This window comes from Perissodus microlepis, chromosome 1, assembly GCF_051167445.1.
Source record: "Perissodus microlepis isolate ML-2025 ecotype Zambia chromosome 1, ASM5116744v1, whole genome shotgun sequence".
Classification (NCBI taxonomy): Eukaryota; Metazoa; Chordata; class Actinopteri; order Cichliformes; family Cichlidae; genus Perissodus; species Perissodus microlepis.
The window spans coordinates 23,853,574-23,874,796 of NC_140461.1; the positions used below are offsets into that span (position 1 = coordinate 23,853,574).

General features: G+C 39.0%; 1 protein-coding gene across 2 annotated transcripts in view; it reads left to right on the forward strand.

Annotated features, from left to right (window-relative positions):
- gpc6a (glypican 6a) overlaps positions 1-7,397 on the forward strand; it is a 156,338-nt gene extending 148,941 nt beyond the window's left edge. For both annotated transcript variants that reach the window (XM_084936496.1, XM_084936488.1), the window contains one exon: positions 1,990-7,397. In XM_084936496.1, coding sequence (XP_084792622.1) covers positions 1,990-2,207 — 218 coding nt within the window. In that variant the 3' untranslated portion in view covers positions 2,208-7,397. The remainder of the gene's footprint in view (positions 1-1,989) is intronic.
- Positions 7,398-21,223: the final 13,826 nt, after the last annotated feature.

Below are 21,223 nucleotides of genomic sequence, written 5' to 3' on the forward strand. Positions count from 1 at the left end.
GATGCACATCTCAAATGCTGCTATGACAGAAACCATTCTTTCTGATTCTGTGGATCCGCTTAAGCTGACAAGATGGGAGAAATTCTGCGAGCTACAAACAAAACATGTGGCTGCATGACTGCTGCCACCATAATTTGTACTTCAGCTCCATCTTTGCTGCTGTCATGTTTGTTTTTCTCTTGGGAGCGGTGTCTACTTCAGCATCGTAGATCCGACGCTAAAGCGCCCGAAATTATTGCATAGGTTGGCAAAGGAAGCAAGAAAACCGTAAAAAAAAGGACGTTTACGCGTGATTTGTTGGTGACACTTTCCCCCGCACTTTGCCGTTCACAATCACATTTCCCACCATTTTAAACTGAGCGAGGAAAGCCTGGCACAGTCGGCTATAAAGGAAACTTTTACACCAGCACTTGAGATCAGATAATCAAACAGAATTGCCCTGAGAAGCAGATCTTTTCATGGCTGCTAAGTAAATCTTTGTATGTTTTTAAAATTGAGGTCTGTGGTTAACTTTGACATGTAAATTTGCCCCACTGAACAATAGGAACTGTCTCGACAGTACCTTTGAAGGAGCCGAGAGTCCAAAACAGACAAAAGTATCCCAGCTCATTAGCTTTGTTGTACCATTCACTTTAATTTTTAACCTCACGCTGTCAAGCTGTTCCAAAAAAAGAAGCCGGCGTGTGTTGTACAAAAAAATTGAACTCAGTGTCTCATTAGGTACACAAGCCGGCAAAGTCTTAGTTCAACAGCTGCTTTAGCCATACAAGTAGTCATTAATAAGGTGTTCAGCTTATGTACCACCAGCTCCTCAGATCGAAGAAACCCTCCTGAATTACCACAACGACAAAAATCATGTGCAGACTCCGTGGGTCCCCTTCCCCCGAATCAACAAGTAAATGCATGTGGAGGCAATATTAGGGTAATGAGTAAAGAAGTGCTTGTAGGGCATTTGAGAAAGTCTGTGAAATTTTAATCATAACATATTTCAGCCTTCTTTTCCCAACATACTGTAATTAATGTGTGAAGCTGTTGCTTTGAGGTGCTAGAACAATTTACAACCTCATTTCTCCTCCTGGTTTTTATGGTAGAAAGCAGGCATTCGCTGACAAGAATGGCTTGTACTGCTGTATTTAAATTCAGATTTCATAGATTTTCTTTATGTATTTGCATAATTACCCTGTACAATAACACCAAGTGTATTAGATTGGATACCGTTTTTATACCGTCAGTGTCATTTTTTAAACCCTAACCTTAAACCCTTGTATGTTTTAGTTTATTTAAGATAATTAGGCTGTGAGCAATAAATTGGACAAAAAAGTCAGATATAGGACAACTGATACCAATTAAAACTAGTATGCAAATTGATATTTATTTATAAAAACTTTAGATTTTTCTGGCATTTGTTTCATGGTTCAGGCGCTGTAGGGTAAAGAGCTTGTTCATCAGCAAGAGTTTAGAGGATACTTTGTATCTTTATGTTCACTGTAACAACTCCAGTGCCTAAAGTTTGCTGTTGAGCAATTAACCAAACAGTTTTCCGCTCATACAAAACTGAACTGAATAGTTGAAGCAGCTGCTTAAAACCTGCTGTTGACCTGAAGACTGCAGGAATCTGTGCCAAAGCTGAAAGCGTCACAACCTTCAGTCGCTCACTAATCTAAATACTGAGGGTTATTTAAACAATGATGCTACAGCTTTGCCAAGAAAAATAATAATAATAGCATAGTAGATAGTCAGTAATTGTGAATATTTGAACTGAACAAAACATTTCAAACAACCGAAGCGACTAACCAAATTATAACACCCACTGTTGAATATATCAGTAGGATGTGTGTGGGTGAGCTTTTTGTTTCTTCTTTTTCTGCCACATTCTCGTGTGACCGGGGCTCGATTGTGCGCTTTCTCTTCCCCTCTGCAATGAACCGCACTCGGTAGCTGCTTCTGATAATGTTATTTTCATCTAATTTTTAATTTGTGTTGCTGCAGGTGACGAGGGCAGCAGCTCCGGCAGCGGCAGCGGTTGCTCCGACGGCTGCACAACAGAGTTTATTTTTGTTGGAACAGAGGCTCCTGTGATCGGAGCTGACAGAAGCGATGAGCGCGCAGCAGCCGCGGGCAAGTCAGTTTCCTGCGGACCCTCCGTACTGCTGCTGACGGTTGCCCTCACACTCCCGCTTTGGGCGATGCAGACTCAGTGGAGATAATACAGTGTGGCCCACATTACCGCTGACTTTTTTTTACTGTTACGTAACAGTATGTTTAACAGCAAGTTGTACTGCTGTTCCCTCACTGGACATGTAGAGCCTCCTGGAAACCTGTTGAGAATGGCTTACTGTATGGTGTGGTAGGAGTGAAAGTGAGTGCAGTGCTGCATCCCGCTTGTCCCCCAAAGAATGCTTGGTGCCATCAGTGAACCAGCTTTCACATCTCTGAAAATAAAGAAAATGTGTTTTCTCATTATTCTAAAGTGAGTTTTGGAGGGTAAAAAAAAGCCCAAAACATCTTTTAGAAATGAAACCCTCTAAAGCTGGTTCTGTCAGTGATTTTTTTGTTCCAGATAAAAGGGAATCTATTTTTCTTTTCCTTTGTATGATGAATGGAGAAAACGAGACGACACCTATTTTATCCTATTAGTCTTCTCCCCCAAAAGGAAAAACAAAATCAAAAGGAGAAAGTTTTACTGTGTGCATGCATGGATATGATGTTAACTGACAAAACATTTTTTTTTTCCGTTTTTATGCAGGCTACACAGTTTTTTGGAGTGATTGTGCAGGTTGTACAGTGCTAGCAGTTCGCCTGGTTTCCCGTTTGGTCATATCAACGTGGCTTCAGGAAGCAGCAGGTCTTACAGCCACATTATTGTTGCACATTTGATTATCTCTTGAGAAAGTGCTATCGTACTGCACTAAGAGAACTACTTTGCACAGATTATTTTTGTTGGCTTCATAAGTTTCTACAGCTACAGGAAACATCCACCCCACAGAGAAAACGATCTATATTTTCAGATCATTTAATTGATTGTATTGTACTTATAAGCAGTTACAGTATGTGTTACAGTGGAAGGTACTGTAATGTAATCTTACTGGCAATGGATACTTTTTTTTAACAACTGTGTCATTGTTTCTACAAATTATTTGATCATCTGTTAAATAAAAACTAAGAATGGTTCTGCAGCAGCACTAATTGCCTGTTAACAGCGTTCAGGTATCTAATTTACTTTCGTCTGTCTGGGTAGTTAACATGCACTCACGCTGGCTCTGTTATTCTCAGAGGACTTGGAGGAGAGTAATAATAGGATATATCCTTATGAAATTTTAATTTCCTTAATTTTCTTGGCTGCCACACTGATAAATTTTGCTTTATGATACTTGTTTATTTGCATACATGTAAAGTTACCAGTCGTAACCTCTGATATCCTCTGCTGGTTACCCCTCATGTCTTGCAATGCATCATACTGAAATTTGCATGTTCTTTGGTTAATGAGAGCAGACCTATGCCCCCTACAGGCTACATGCGGTGTAATTGGTCGTGTTCTCTTAGAGGACGCGTACAAAGTCAGCAACTTTTAAAAAAGAGTCCCAAGGCCAGAGGGCTCCAAATGTACTCGTACAACTAAGGTAACTATTCGTAACTTTCATTCTGTGTCCTGCAGGCTTTGACCTTTAGCAGACTCAAGAGGCTCAGGGAGCAAAGCACTTCACAAACACAACACAGTGGTTGATGTCGAACTGTATACCAGAAGGGCTCATAGCTGAGTGAAAGGCTATAAATGGCGGCCATAATAAGGACTGGTCACATTCGCCGAATGCTAAAGTAATGCACTTCCTGTTCTGTCTCCTTTAGCATGAGATGCACTGCACCATACTTTATGAAAGGAAATGAGTTAATGCTGTCTCTCAGTTCCTCGGGGTTTGAGCGCACGCAGCCGTTATTAATGTGAGCACGCTGTTGTTTCAGTTTAATAACTGTTAGCCTGCAGTCTTTAAAGAAAAAATTAAATTCCAACATTGGTAAAAAAAAAAATTTAAAAAAGCATTGAACTGACACTTTGTCTATCACATCATGTCAGATGACCTCACCTTTTGCCCTGTATCAGCTCGGATAGGCTCAAGCTTTATGTAAGTGTTCAAGAAGGACTTTTTCTTTTTTTGTTATACTAGAGAAACTATAGTTTTAAAGTACTCAGCAACAACTTGATAACACCAATCTGCCAAGTGAGATTCAATTAGCACTAAGTTCTAAGTTCTCATTAATTCTCCTCCACATTTTACCTCATGACATTTTCTATTAAGATCAAGGGAAAGGGTTTAGAAAAAAAAGATGGGACTTTTCTTTTTTTTTGACAATTCATCTGCAACTAATGGCTTTAACATCTAGTCACAGAGAAATGTAGCTTTCGGAAACAATATCTTGCAATATGTAGCGTGAATATTGTTGAAGCCATCACGAGTGTGCCTGGAGGATTGAATCTCATCAGCTCATAAGTACCTGAAATGTTTTCACAATACACAAGCCCATTACTTCAACAGAGACCTTCCAGTAAATACACAAATAGACAAATCAATAGCAGCTATGAGCAGCTAAAGAGATCTTGTGTTTCATGTACAAAAGCTTAATAAAGAAAATTCGGGGCACGAGTTTTCCTCGTCTCCACAGCATGAAGAGGGGATAGAAAAGCACAAAGTTTGTGCAAGCGTCACGGATCTCTTCACAGAAAATACCATAAGGGAAATCTACCCTCGGTGTGCTCATATGACTCACGAAAGAGAAACTGAGCACCACAGGAAGCTCCCACAGTTGACCTCTTTCACCTCACTTCTTATCGAAATGGTTTTAGGATAAGGTGACTGAACAGCAGCCTCCTACTTAAAAAAAACACAAAAAAAACCAACAGCATAGCAATTAAATCACTGAACAGCAAACCTTATTTGTGTAGCACAACAACTGTGTTTAACCAAAGCACGACTAAAGACAACACTGAAATTAACAAAAGGCCACCCAATAACTAATTGTGCACTAAGCAGATTAATGCAGAAACACGAAGGCAGAGCAGTTCCATTCACCTGTCATCAAAACTGGTTGAAAATCACAAGGGTTCACCCTGACTGAGGTGAAACGTCAGTGCATAGAGCAAAACTAAAGCTGACAAGTAAATCGTAAACAGATTTGGAGGATAAATCATGATGCAAAACAAGCGTGTGACATATGAAGAGACTTTAATCTTCTTTCTATTACTCTATAAAACAAGCGTATAAACATTTTCCTCACTGGGTTTATATCTAATGGCGTTTTCCATCTTTTCACGGTACCGCTTTTATTTTAATTACTATATGTCATCCCATTATGCAGCCTGATGTGTGACTAAACATTTAGCACTATCTGCTGTTTACCCTAATGCTTAGTTTCTAATATTCACATGACAGCAGGGGGATAGAAAACAAAAAGATGTTTTGTGTGCTTGGTTTTTTCTTTGGTTTGTTTGGGTTTTGTTTTTGTTTTTTTAGAAATTTCTTTAAAATGTGCTGTACATCTGGATACAAAATGGAACTACCGACTACTTTCTTTGCTAAGACAAATCTATAAAGAAACAGTGTGCCTGACCTCACTCACTCTATCTATCTATCTATCTACACACACACACATACATATATATATATATATATATATATGTGTGTGTGTGTGTGTGTATGTATAAAATCCGTTTGTGTTTTCCTTCTATGCTGTGCACTCAAAAATGTCTAAATGCCAACATGCAATGTGCCCCAATGCACAGTTGTCAAAATAACCATTTTGCAGCTGGCAGTTATGGTCCAGTGAGGGTCTGAGATCATAGTTAATGCTCTAATGAGTAAACTGCAAAGCACCCATTAAAAAGGGAGTAGTGAGTCAACACTGGGGTGATTTCTACCAGTGTTAATTAGTCACCAACAATGCCTGGAAGCAGCCCTGGGAGACTGAGAAGACTTCCCCAATACCCACCAAAATTGTGCATGCAGGAGACCCGTCTACGTTCGCTTCACTGCCGTAATAACTGAGCAACTCATTGGTGCCGGAGAGAGGATGCGATGCACATTTTAAAGCCCCGGGTTTGAAAAGGTACATGGAAATTTTTAGTGCACACTAAAACGGATGACTGAGCAAGTCTTTGGAGCCTGTCAAGGTCAAAGCCTGTATGAGACGGGACGATGGGTGCATTGGAAACTTTAAACATAAACACAGTTAGATGACTCGACTGTGTTTAAATCGTTTTTATACAGAAGTTATACGAGTCACTGTGTTGCACTAACAGCTTTTTAAAATTGCTCACGTATCCTGTGGTCACAGACAGACGACCAGCAGAAGCATCAGCTGCTGCTGTTTCAGTGGGTCAGACGGGGAGTTGAGAGGACGTCACGCTGTAACTATTTATAACATGGTGAATGTTGAATTAAATGCCGTTGAAGTAACTAGCTGTCAGTCCTGTGCAGTGCTGGTTTTCCTCATCTTTACTCACCCAGGAGTACCGCCCTGAGGACGCGATAATTGAAGTGAAGGAGGTTTCATGTAAAAGTCATGGTTTGTTACATGGAGGCTGTTGAAGTGTGGACTGATAATTAATTTTAGCTCTGGACGTTTACACTTAAGCGAGAATATCTAGAACGTTTCGACCATAATGGCAAAAATGTTTTTTCCTCGTCTTTTTTTTTTTTAAACGCGCTTTGTGTTTTGGTGATTTCATAATTGGCAAATTAAATGAATATGCTGCGCAACAGGAATAAAACTCAATTATAAGTGCAAGTTAGTGGGTTTTACTTGGAGTCAAACGTAGCCAAAACATTGTGGAGGCAGATATTTCTGAGTCAGGGTCGGTAGTGAGGCGGAACAATCAGTGCAGTGTGTGCTTGATAATAAGGCAGGAAGTTAGCCGTGTGGCTTCAGATACGGCATTGTTTAAGCTTTGGCACTGCTGCTCCTCAGTGGGGCTTAACAGCTCAGTTTTATTTCTCCAAAGTGTAAAAACTCAAAGCATCTGCAGCCATACAAAGGTCGAATGCACCCATTAGAGCCTCTACAAGATCTGTGACTGCAGCAACAAGAGTTTCTGGATGACTAAGATGAGGCTGGGCTTTAGCAGTGTTCTTCAGACAAAGTAAAGAAAGTGAATTAAGAAAAGAATGTTTTGGAAGTTCGGTGCAGTTTTTTCCAAAGAGCTTGTGTCTGTCTAAACAACAGTCTTCTCTCATTACAAGAGGAATGTCTGCCATTCTCCACTGCCTTGTGTACTCCTCTCTTTCCTGGCGTGATACGTTACCGCGGTCAGACACGCATTCACAGTTTGACACGATTCAGCGCTAAACTTGTTTTGTTTTTGTTTTTCTCTCATTCATTCATTTTGGCATTTTAAAAAAAAGGGGGGAAAAAAGGTGATGTGAGGTTTTTAAAGAGTGTTTTATGCAAGAATCTTCATTTTGATGTTAATCATTTGCTGCACTTTTGCTAAAACATATGCTGTGGGTGTGGTACTGTTGTGATTTGCAAAATCTGATAAATAAGGAGCACATCAAGCGTTTTGGAACTGTTGGTGCACGTTGTTCAAAGTTTTTTTTGGGGGGGGGGGGGTCGAAGTTGATGGTTATACAAGCAGACATGCCTTACCATTTTTTAAAAGACTAAAATGGATTGCTTATTTGGCTTTTGTTACACATTCTTGTATACAGAAAATAATACAATGGTAAAAATAAACATTTATTTAAAAAAAAAAAAAGGTTTTCTGGGTTTTTTTTTTCCATGCTGCTGTGTATTTCTTTTTATTGCTTTACTGTGGATCCATGCCTCCAATGTTTGAGAGACTAGGAAGAAAAATCAGATCATTTATTTCTATGCTGCCTTCAGAGTTTTAGCATTTCTAAATTGGCTTCAGACGTGTTTAAGCTAATATATTGTGGCGAGCTCAGACAAGGAGGAGACGGAGGTATCGTTTGGTCTTGCTTCCCGTGAGCTAGCCAGGGAGCACAGCCGTTTATTCACACTTGAAGAAGAACACTGCCGCTAGCTAACTGCTCAGCGCGGCAACAACAACAACAACACAGGGCGCCCTCTGACCCCGGAAGGACACACCGTCGCAGCGAGAGGGCGTCACCTGTCACTATGGCAACATAAACAAAACATAACTGTACAAACAGAACCCCGAACAGCCCTGACCCACTACAATATGTTTATTTTTTTTCCCCAGAAAATCAGCCAGCTTTGCATATAACAAGGACCTCCCCCTACTTTTTGTTTCCCCTGGCTGATTTATAGAGATCTTCCACATTTATATTACTACTGTATTAACAGGTGCAATTCTCAGAGCATAAATTACCATTTAAAAAATACAAAAACATTTTATTCATGCAAATACCTTTGAATTACGGAAGATTACCTTCCAGATATCTTTGGTGGAAGTGATAGTTTCATGGCTTCTGACCAGACAACTGTAACAAATACACTATATGGACATGGACATATGGCTATGAATACACTATAAGTACTGAGCCAGTTACTTATTACAGATACAGGAGCTGCCCATGCAACGTAGCTCCTGGTGCACGGCTTTTGTGCTGATGTTAATGAACACAGGAGGTTAAACGTTTCCATTTTATAATAATACCACCTGCAGTAGGAATACCAAGAAGGGGAGAAACTTGTTGCGATGGTGGTATCCTATCACGCTCAAATGAGCAGTGTTTTTAAATTAACATGTTTGTAAAGGGCTTGACACATGATTTTGTACATCACTGCCAATGGGACTAAAAATAAAAAAATCAAAGATTAGGAGATGTGGCCCAATACTTTTGTCCATATACTGTATATATTGTATATGCACAAGACTTTTTTTCACAATAGGATTACCTATTGTCAGTTACTCTTGAATGGTATAGGCAGCACTGTTAACTGGAAAATATGAGTGAAAAATAGATTACCTAGTGTCAGTTAAACTGTGTTACAATAGCTATGCATTTGCTTGTCAACTAGTATCTGTGTCTAATACAGAACTGCTTCAATACTAAGCATTAAGCATTATTTAGAAAATCTAATGAGCATCTTCAACGGTTAATAAGATAAACCTGCAGTAGAACACAAAGGAAGAATGAACTCATTAAAACTATGGGCAGTTTTCACAGCTGACATTTTGACTTGTTAAAGTTTGAAAAGCACCCGTTATTAAGATTATTTGCCTTTCAAACATGACAGTGCTTCAACTGGAAAAATCCCTTTAAAAAAAACTTGCATCAGCTGAATAGAAATCAGCTGTGATGCATTTTATCTGCACTGTAATTTCCTCACTGTGACATGTCAAATTGTCTTCTCTAGAGTTGCATGCTTCTCCTGGTCATGTAAAGCAGCCCAAAAGGGAACCTAATGAGAATGCTTTGCATGACTGGCATTTCATTATTACCAAGCAATTAACATCTACACACACTAACTCGAGCTTGTCTCGGGGTCTTAAACACAGTATGATAATGCAGTGCTAACATTTGAAATAATTATCCTGACATATGACAAAAAACAGCATGTTACAGTTAAATCTCTACCGACTGGAAAACCTTCAAACCAAGCACGACAGTTTCTTCTGTTGTTGAACTAACGTGGCTATAATCGTGTTAGGGTTATCTTTCAGAGGGCAGATTGTGTTAGGATTTGTATGAAAACATTTACATATCAGGTTATTAAAAGCAGGACTGCAACACAAGAAACTTATTTCCACTAAAGTATGGAGATCTTGTTTTGGATGTAAATGCTTTGGGCAAAGTATGTTCAGAGGTGGAGCAATTATAGTTCCTGGCTAAATTACAGACCCATGCTTATAAAATGAATTCCCTTTCAAAATTATTACTGCATGAAAACTAATGAATTCAAATGAAGCTCAATTTAAAAACAGTCTGGTCAGCCTTTTCTTTCACTTCATTTGTACCATATTAACACTAACTCATTTTTCTCACCCATTTGGCTCATGTCCTTTATTCTCACCTGTTTCAGACGGGGTGATATTCTTTTGCAAATTGCTTTGAACACTAGGAATGTGACAAAAACAAATTACTTGTGATATGTTTTGAGACTTACTCTGGCACTGTGAGTTGAATATTCAAAACTGGAGAAAAAAGTACAAATATTAAAAAGTATTGATAGCAGAAACACATTTGGTAGAGATTTAAGCAAATGCTCAATCTACCAGCATCATCACTCAGAAAATAAAGTACTTTATTATTGTGCCTTTTAGGCTTTGACAGCATGGGGCAGTACACTCTAAGTTAGTGCTGCTGAACTCTTGAGAGCAGGTGCTTCTTTGTATCCTTTCTGTATTGTCACCAGAGGTTCAATACTGAAGACCAGTCTTGAACTTATGGTTTTGTACAACAATCGACCTTTTAGAAATGGTGGAAAACCGAGTATGCTGGGTACCTGAAATCACCATTTAACGTTCAAGCAATTGAACTGTAAGAGGAAAGTGAAACACCTGGAGAAAAGATAGAGAACAAGTGCAAAACTCTGCACCACAATGCTGCTGATACAAGATACAAGACAGTATGAAGCTACTCAGAATCTATTAAAACATAATAATAATTAAATACAAATAATAAATTTCCATTTAACTCATATAAATAAGGAACTGGGAAAACTTTAAAGGTACAGTGTTTTATATATTCCTGCTAGATCTCAGTAGATTGATCAGTTGCAGTCAATTGAATTTTGTTTTCTTACTCCTTCCAGTTTAAGTGCATACTCCTAGCTATGGTGGCCAATGCAGTGAAAGCTCTGGCTGCTGTTCATCTGTAGTCAGCGTAGGCTGTCAGTCTGCTGTGTACCTCAGCTGTCAATGTGTGTCATGTCTATTTATTCTGGAGGATGCTATAAAACTTTGTGTAAAGAGTCGATGAGTCAGTGAAGCTCACTTCATCCTGATAGCAGTTGTTGGTGATATTCTGAACGTTTTTGTAATGGTGTTAGCTGTCATTAGCCGCTGTCGTTAGCTACTGTTGTTAGCCGCTGTTGTTAGCTGCTGTTGTTAGCCGCTGTTGTTAGCCGCTGTTAGCTAACATTAATGAAACCGTCTCTGAAGTTTATCTAACATTGTTGGACTCAGACACTTAGTCAATAACCTCTCAGGAAATTTGGGAATCTAATCAAACTGTTTATCAGAGGGCAAGTATGGTTTGTAGGACACTCAAGCCTAACATTAGCTGCCATTATGTTAGCTTATAACCAGCTGTTGTTGTTTAGCTGTTTGCTGTCAACTGTAAGGGGACAGGAAGAGTTGCCTGTCTAATCTGCTGATAATAAGTAATTCCGTCAATATCAGGAATAAATATGATGTTTATGCACATTTTTGTGTATTAGAGTTCTGACCACTTCTGGAGATGAGGCTTGAGGTGAGGAGGAAGTGGATGAGGTGGAAATGAGGGAGCTGTGATGGAGGAGGAGGAGAAAGGCATAATGAGATGACAATACACATGTACAAATGTTAGATGGTCATATATCATTCATTTGCAGCTGTGCAAATATGTCCCCTTTGCTGCTTGGTAACAGTAATGTAGTTTTTGGTCCATAAAAAACGCAAAAGTTTGCTTTGTTCCAATAATGAGCCATACGGTGTAAATTTTACTGCACTCCTGTTTCTGAGGGTGAAAGATTAAGTGAAAGAAAAGGAGAAACAGGCAAGAAACAGGTAGCGTCAAGCGCCGTCGACCACAGGTGAGATCAATGTACTAACTGCTACTTGTAATCTATCAATTGTCAAACCTGCCTCAGTGTCACATTTTGTTAGTGGAGGCAGCAGAACTGACAGAGAGTTTCTGACAGAGAAAAAAGGCAGAAACTAAAAAACCCTGCTGCCTTGCTGCATTCAACACATCGGAGTAGCTCCCCCAAACATCCATTTATTCATTTTCACATGACAGTATCAATGGGGACAACACGAAACAGCTTCACATCTGAACCAGAATTATTCATTACAATCACGCTTTCTGTCTGTACAATTATTTATGTGCTTCAATTATGGATAAAGCAGTGTGAAAGGGCCAAACTCCAGATGAAATACAAAAAGTTTATGGATTTCAAAGGCAGAGCTGAGTTTTTCCTGCATGATCCACTTGATAATTTTGAATTGTTCTTAGAAAAAAAAACCTTGTGACTGTAAAAGAATTAATTCTGTTTCATTGTGGTGCAAACGAAATACAGTATGATGTTGAAACGGCACTGAAATAAATGAAGTCACTTGCTCTATGCTTCATGTCTGAAGGTTCAGCAAAAAACAGGACTCACAGCCAAATTAGGTAAACATAAAGCTGACATTTTTAAGGTAGGCAGTCAAAGTTCACAAGGTGCAAAACCTACAAAACTCATCAATTTAAAAAAAATCATTCAAAGCATGAAATGAGAAAGAGAGAATTAGGACATAAATAGACACAAGACAATCAGGGAGATAGGAAACAGCAGGCAAACATAAGCAAACCAAGGTCATGACAAAAGGAAGTAAAACTAAATACAAGTCACAAGAAACAAATTAGTGCCAAAATAAAAAGAATAACTGGAGGTCACTACCATCTTCATTGCATCTGATTCCCAAACAGCAAGGTGGGAAAAACAGCTACAATTCTGAGTTAGTCTTCACAAAGGGACAGCGCTAACGAGTGACTTATGTCACAGTGGCTACATGGATGACCATTTTTTAAAACGGGCTGTGCTTCCAAACCTCAACGTTAGCAACGAAAAAACATAGAAAAAGTGCCCAGCTGCATACTTCATGTGTAAGAAGCACAGGGTCTGAAGCCAATTTTCCAGTTTTCCCAATTTGTGTTAACATTTTTTTTTGCTAGGTGAAAATTTAGATAAATATTTGATCTTGTAATAAAATTAAATGTGAATCCAGTATTCTATGGTTGCATATCACACAGAATTATTGTAATTCATGTCAAAATTTACACTCCTTAGTCAAATTGTGGACCTAACCTTTCTACATTAACACCGACTAACTCAAGGTCTTACAATAAATAGCAACTCCCCTTTGAGCAAACACTTTGCAAATTTAATGACAGGCAATGTGACGTGAAAGAGAGGAGAGTATAGAAAAGATGCTTAATGCATCATGGGAGGAAAACAGGTGTTCTTCTTCCACCGAAAGTCAGCCTTATTGCTGAAGGCTCTGGAAACAACAAGTAAGCCTGTCCTCTGAAAGTAGGGTTTGAGATTGGGATAGTATGCTACTATGATGTTTTTAAGATAAGATGGTAACTGGTCATTAGGGCCTTGTTTGATAGCTGTATTCCATTTTGAGGAGCTGCTGCACCAGTAATCTATTCCAGTTCACTATAGTGGAACAACCAAGCCATCATTACTGTTATTAATTCTACCTATGGTCTTCGTGCTGTGAGACGATATGATCTAACTGTGATGTGAGAACAGTTAGATCATATCGGGCCTAGTTGCTTCAGTTTTTGAAAGAATGGGCCACCCTTGTTAGCGGGTTCTAGTTTTAGACAGAAACACAAGCATTACAGCGGACTGATTTAACATTTCTACACCGGAAATGTAAAAAGAAAGAAAAATAGTGAGTACTACATACTAGTGAGCTCGTAAGGTATAATAGGCTTTAATTTTGAGCTTTATTTATACCGCTTTTCATCTCCTTAGAGGAGATGATCTACTGTTTTCTGCACACATAATTTTTGTAGTTCACTTACACAATCCTCGCACTGGTTTAATGAAATAACTACAATGTACAAAGAAAGTGGCTTTTGTTGATGTCAAATAAAGGAACGCAACAGGAACACTTGTATAATTTTATGTAATATAATAACTTTGCAATTAATACCTTTCTGAAATCCTAATTGCCTCAAACAGACTGCCTAAAACAAAAGATCTAACAACGACTATGTGCCTTTTAACTGTCCTTCACAACTCATAAAACTCAGTGTTGCCTCTGAAAGTAGGGTGGTGACTGTAAATATTAAGGTCTGAGGACATTGTTAATGGATTCTCTGATGACACATTTCATCCAGGCATGGATTGTAATTGCTTTTTACATGACAAGTAATTGTGTGAGGGCTTTAGAGACAGTGAAAAAGTCCCTTGAAAATAGAGACCTATGAAATTAAACCTTGGTTTTCAATTTTCACTCCCACAGGGGAGTGGGCAATTAAATGGGTTTAACCTAGTACTGTATAATGAGACATAAATATGTTTTTGTATGCATATATATTAATATATTTTTATATATACCCATTAGCCACGCCATTAAAACCACTTGTTTAATATTGTGCAGGTCTCTTGCAACAAAACTGTCTTTGAGCACGCGGGGCACAGTAGACAGGATTTTGGGGCATGCATCAGGTCCTTTGGGTTGCAGAGTGAAGGCCTCCAGGGACTGGACTCGTTCCAGTCCAGGGACTGGAACGAGTCCCATAACCCTGAACCTTTGGAGGTTGTGTCGATGCTTTGGGCTCTTTGTTGTGGTCTTCGAGCCATTCCTGCTCACATTTTTTTGCTCTATGTTGGGATACGTTTTTCTACCACGCACCAGCCCCATGTTTAGGGACTCTCATCAACAATGGGGTCGTTTTATAAAAGGGCAACAAGTGCAAGACTTGCGGTGCTATTTTAGAATCATATTATTAGATTAAGATATAGATTTATTTTTTTCTTTTTAAAAGGCTCAAAATTGCTTCAACCAGCAAGAGAAAAGCAAAAACTAAAGTTGCTCCAAGTTTCTTATTGATGATCAAAGAAAGATAAAAACCTGTAAACTATCTCAAATAAACTGCAGGGCCTCCTACTTTCTGTGCACCAGGGTCCATAGGATCTTTAACGAATGGTGAATTGATTAGTCAGTAGGTGTTGGTTTAGTATGTGCTGAACTCTTATCTCAGCAAAATACGTTACCTTGGAGAGAGGTAGTGAAACACATTTGTAACCCTGAAAATCCTGAGTTAAAGCTGAAGTTATCAAGCTATTCCTCAGAAGATTGATTTGTATGAAGATTATCAATAATTTCTGGTGGTAGTTTTAATGTTGTGGCTCACTGGCACGTAGGTTGTACTCATTAAACCAATAGGAACAGATGCAGAGTGTTGCACCCACTCACTGTGTGTTTATGCTTCATTTCAAACCAACACTGGAGCTTCCATATTGTGATAGACTGACTCACCAAGGTCATTCCCATAACATAAACATTGTCTCTGAAATGCTCAATTGACAGCTGCAGTTCAGTGATTAAAAATCTTGGCTATCCGCTCCTTTATTGGACAAGTTTTCCCTGTATAATGAGTTTTTGTGGAAATGTATTTCCATCTAGTATCATCCTAAAAAAGTGTCTTCCTCTCAATGCCCTAAACCCTTTGCATTAGACATTTTCAAATAAATCTTTCCCCCTCTGTCTTTGTCTCTCTCTCCGCTGTCTTTCTCTCCCTGGATTTAGGATAAAGACTGAATTACACAGCAGAACAATCCTGGATAGCAGAGACAGAGATTACCCTCCCTGATCTTTCTACAGACAAGAAATTCCGTGCAAGAAGTTCAGTGAAAAACTCTCCCTGAGGGCCTTACCACCTCAGTACTGACAGACTGCGCATTAGCATGCATCAGAGAAGAGAAAGAAAACGGCTTTATCCTTTTTGACCCACCACTTGACTTGAGATAGAGAGGAATCTAGTGAGCCAGTGCAGTGGATGTTAGGCTTGTCACCACACTGATCTGTACTCGGGGAAAAAAAAAAAGAACGAAAGACGAGAAGCGAGGTTCTGCATACTACCGTGTCAGAGGCATATGGCTCTAGAGTCAACAGGTAGAGTACACTTCTCCTTTTTTTCTGTTTAATATCAAAGACTAAAACAGCCTGGATTTATCTGCTCTAAATATACATTTGCAGCACGTGTCTACACTTACTGATGTTCACAGAGACGCAAATGTGCAGAAACGGTTGTAAACACATTTTAAGTCATTAGACTGTCCATTATAAACAATAAATAATAACTTTATTACTGTGTCAAACAGAAGACCAAGAATTTATTCTTCTCCACAGATTCCAAATATCGATTACAGTTCGAGCTACAAGGTTTGATTAAACAGCAGGAAATTAACTAGTCATAAGGTCATTAATCAAACATAAACAAACAATGTAGTTTTTTTTTTTAAAGGTTTGCTATATTAAGCACTGCACTAAATAAAGTACTTACCTTATATCACTTTATATTTCTACTCCACTACAGAACTGAATGTTTACTAGAGCATAAACATAAAAACTGTATGATCAATAATGAAATCTGTTGCCATATCATTATAAAAGTTAAACTAACCTTTATTAAGTACATCTTGGGTTTTACCTTCAGAACTGCTTTCATTCTTCATGGCACAGATTCAACAAGGTGCTGGAAACAATCCTCAGAGATTTTGGCCCATGTTGGCTTGATAACGTCACACAGTTGCTGCAGATTTGTCAGATGCCTCTTCATGATAGCAGTCTCCTGAAACATCCATCAGAAGGTTGATGCAGTGTAGGATGGACTTGGTCGGTAACAACACTCAGGTAGGCTGTGTTGTGTAAAGGATGCTCTGTTAGTACTAAGGGGCTGAAATTGTGCACAGAATTTGTCCAACACCCTTTTAAACTGCCAGCAGCTGCCTGAACTTTTGATCCGAGGCAGGATGCATCCATGCTTTCATGTTGTTTGCACCAAACTTTGACCCTACCATTGGAATGTGACAACAGACACTGAAACTCATACCAGGTAAGATTTTTACAATCTGTGATCCAACTTTTGTTAAGTCCATGTGAGTTGTAACCTCAGTTTCCTGTTCTTAGCTGATGGGGACTACACTGGGTTGCTGTAATCTATCTGCTTAAAGATTCAACCAGTTGTGCCGAGATGCTCTTCTCCTTGCCTTTGTTATAACATAAAGAAATTCCTCTCAGCTCAAAGCAGTCTGAAATCCCCTCCAACAAGAAATATTTTGCCCACAAAAGTGCTGCTATTTGATATTTTCTCTTGTGTGGACCATTTTCTTTAAACCCTAGAGGTGGCTGTGTGGGTAAATCATATGGTTAATGGAAGCTGTTTATCTTCTGGAGTTTCGTGTGTTCTTAAAGTCCTGTATAACATTCACAGTCTTTAATATCAGTCAGTCTGTGTGCAATCATGATAATGAGCACTCTGTTCTCATTTGTAAGTTTCCTCAAATGATCATAATAACATAATTTCTTGTAGATAAAAGCACCACCTCCTTTGCGATGTCTGTCTCAGTGCCATTTCTTATCGTGTCTTCTTGTGTATGTGGTGGCAAAGTTGCATTCAAAGTGCCATCCAAGAACTCGATGTTCTGCATGTTATTCATATAAGCTGCTGCTTCACTGCTTAATTAAGAGGCATGAATAATATATTGACTTCTGTCATAAATGGAACTGGCAGTTGGTCTGCCCTGGATGCAGAGATGTGTCAGACCTTAGTCAGGAGCTAATGTTAAGCAGAACACCTACCTTGCACCGGAAAGCTATGGGGAGAAAAAAAGGGGGTGGGAATTGGAAGGGATGGATATTAGATGGTGGTGTGCAGCAGAGGAGAAATATTAGAGAACGGATTTAAGCATGACTTACTGTATGTGATCTGAAAATGTGAAATTTTGAGGGTTGGCTTCTCTGGCAAATGGGTCAGTGCCCATGGGGAGTAGTAGGGATGGTCTTAGCGGTGGCAGCCATGTTTGTGTGAGCCATAATAAGTGGGTCAGTAAATAAAATGGAACTCATCTCCCAAAATTGAAAGCGATGGCAGCATTGCTAAAGCTGTTCTATGAACTGAAAAAAAAAAAATAAATAGGATAATGATTCATTATTATGACCCAACATAAAAGCGTTTAGCAGTCAGGTTTAATATAAGCATTTGCTGAATTTTTCATATTTTAAGGATTAGTGCACATTTCCTCTCATTGTTTCACAGGATAGTCGTCTGTTGTGTGCTACACCCTCGGGAATAATTCACTGTGTGTTTCCAAGTTTCCAAGAGTAGATATAAAGATAAAAGTAAGTGAGAAGGAAACTCACAATTTACACAATTCGAGGACATCAGGAAGGCAAAGGCTGTATAATAAATTCAGCTCACAAAAAATTCAAGAGCTAAATTTAGACAAATTTCTTTTTGTAATGTTTCCCGTCTTGTCACTATGTATGATCTGTAGCATGCAGTTATTCTTCCCATGTTGCCCAGTTTCATCTGTAGGTTTCAGTGAGTCATTAACTTTCCTAGACTGTCTACTGTATACAACAGTGCTGTGAGCAAGTATTAGCCCCCCCTTCTTATTTTTGTTAATTGTTTTGCACATTTGTCACAATTAAATACTTCAGATCAAGCGAATTTTTAATATTTGTCAAAGATAACTCAGGTAAATATAAAATGCAGTTTTTAAATTATGACTTAATTTATTAAAGGAAAAAAACATGAAAAAGTATGGACCCCTAACCCTAATAATTGATTGCTCCACCCTTGGCGGCAAGAACTACAACCAAGCGTTTGCTATAATTGGAAATGAGTCTTTTACAGCGCTGTGGAGGTATTTTGACCCACTCATCTTTGCAGAATTATTTTTATTAGCCACATTGGAGCAAAGAATCAGAATCACATTTGAGTCTGGACGTCTTCTTTTATTTGAGTCATTCAGAGGTCGATTTTCGAGGTTTTTGTATTATTGTCCTGCTGCAGATCCAAGTTCCTCTCCAGCTGGAGGTCACAAACTGATGGCCTAACTTTCTCCTTCAGGATTTTGTATTTAATCTGGTTATCTTTGTCTAATATTAAAATTTGCTTAATCTGAAATGTGTAAGTGTGACCGATATGCAAAAAATAAGGAAATCAAACCAGGCAAAAATGCTTTTTCCTAGCACTGTGTGTATACAGAAGTTGCTTTAGTCTCCTAAGGTGAACAACATTTCCCTGTAGTAGAAGAGTGACCAGTGAATGAATGAGGAATGAGTCTCAGAGTGATGAAAAATGAGGGTGAGTGAAAAGGAAAGTCGAGGAGGGAAAGGATGAGATGATTTATCGTAAAACCTGTGCTCTAGTCCTGTCTGATAATCTGGAAGCAGTGGGTGGGTAGACAGTGGTGAACACTATATTGATGAGACTGTTTACACCATTCTCAGAGGGACTAAAAAGTTGTGTGCAGACAGAAAGAGATTGAGAAGCCCCACGCTGCTGTCTCCAAGAGGTGCGAGAGGTGTGTCCGATTGGGGAAAGCCTTCAGATGCCATTAATTTCTGAAAGCACACATCAAGAAATGTTGAAAGCACATTTGGGGCAGCAGGGTTTCTTAGTTTGGTTCTCAGTAGAGCTGACTGTTCTCTTTTTTGTCTGAAAATGAAAAAAAAAAGAGAGAGAATAGAAGCATAGTCCTGAATAAATGCGGGTCCTTAACCTTACCGTTGGATCTAGGCAGTGAATGTTCACTCAGATATTCATGTTATCATTCTTAATGTCATTGTGTTTTTAAACTGTGCGGGTCAACAGCAGCACTTGACCTGAGCTACCTGTTGTTGTCAGCCCTACCAGCTCGTACTTCGGCTCATATGAGTAATTATTTGCATATGTACTTACCTGTGTGTAGCAGATATGTGACTTTTAAGTTTGTGTAGGACGAAACCTGACCAAGAGTTCACAACGTGCTGGAGACTTCAAATCTACAAGCGTGTGCTGACACAGGGATGTGTTGCAAAAGAGCAAAGCTTTGTATTCAAACCTGCATGTTTGTGTTGCACCCCTTCCTTTGAGCAACAGTGAAATGCAACATTATGAGCTGTTAATGCAATTCTGATTGTTGTCTAAGTGCTACTACCCAGAAAAGGGTTACCACTACATTCCACTTACGTAACCACAGCAGTCAAGGTGTCCAGAATAAGCACTGTTGGTGCTAAGAAATTAGTATAATAAAGTAATCCAGTGGTACTGCAAAACAACACTGTAGAAAAGTAAAGGCAGAGATTGAATTTCAGTGTGGAGCAGAAAAATGAAAGAGGCCACTTGATCAAACAAAGTGATCAAACCAAAACAGTGCTGCAAAAAACTTGCATGTATAAACACCAGGACTTACTGTCCAGTGTGCAAACAACATTTTAAGGTTTGACTCAGCCCCAAAGTATGGCTTACCAGCAGCACATTACTTTTACTGTACATATATACAGTATATCAAGTGGGCTGCAGTGAATTAGTTTCCATATCAAAGCAATAGTGTTATTTATAACATCTTATAGTGTATGGGACTATGACGCAGGAGATCCAGCAGTACTGGAGAATGGAAATAGCTATTAGTGGGGGGCAGGGGGTACACAGGTAGCAATAAGTCCTGCACCAGGTGTGGTGGTTTTACAGCAAGTCTGGTGGGGTGGCCTTTGTGGACTGAAGGCCCCCCCCCACCCAAAACCTGCCAACTGCATGGGAATAATAACAACATACCAAGGCAAAAGAATTATTAAAAAACTTTGAATGTACTGTTTTAAACTAACTGCTAAATTAAAGAAAAAAATCCTGTCAGGCCAAGGTTTGTTTCATGCAATGTTAATGTAGCAATAAGCCTTATTTAGTTAAAAATAACCTCTTGTACTTCACAGTAATTTTCAGTTTTCAAAGACATGCCCTGTGTTCAGAGTAAAGCTTGTAAAAACACTTCCTTTACCGTGAACAACTTCATGAATGCCACAAGGCTTTGGCTGCATCTGCACTGTGATGATTAAAGCTCCTGTCTAAGTTGAGGCTAAACGTTAGCCGTTGTCAAGGTCACAGTCATAATTCTGAGTGAAACAGAAACCTCAACGGGAATATGAAATTAATCTCTGTATGCATTTAAGCAGTGCTCAGCATTATTCCCCTCAGAAGGTCCCAGGAGCCGTTCTTCACTATGCGGAGATAAAAGACTCCAAAGACAACGGTTCATACTATCTTAAGCTTTACCTCTGAGTAATTTTGAAGACAGCAAAGTGTATTGTAATTGGACTCACTCCAGCACAGAGAAACTACTGCAATGGGAGCTGTTCAAAAATACCTGCCTTCACCTCTTTTAAAATGCAGGAGTTCATTAATATCGCCATTCATTTCTTAGTCTCTGTGTGGAAACTGAACACAGTCCTATTACCATCCAGGTTCTTCAACTCCCAATTACCAGTAATGAAAAATGCCAAAGGCAGGGTTTCTGCAAAGAATAACTGCACTTTGAGACGCTGTCACAA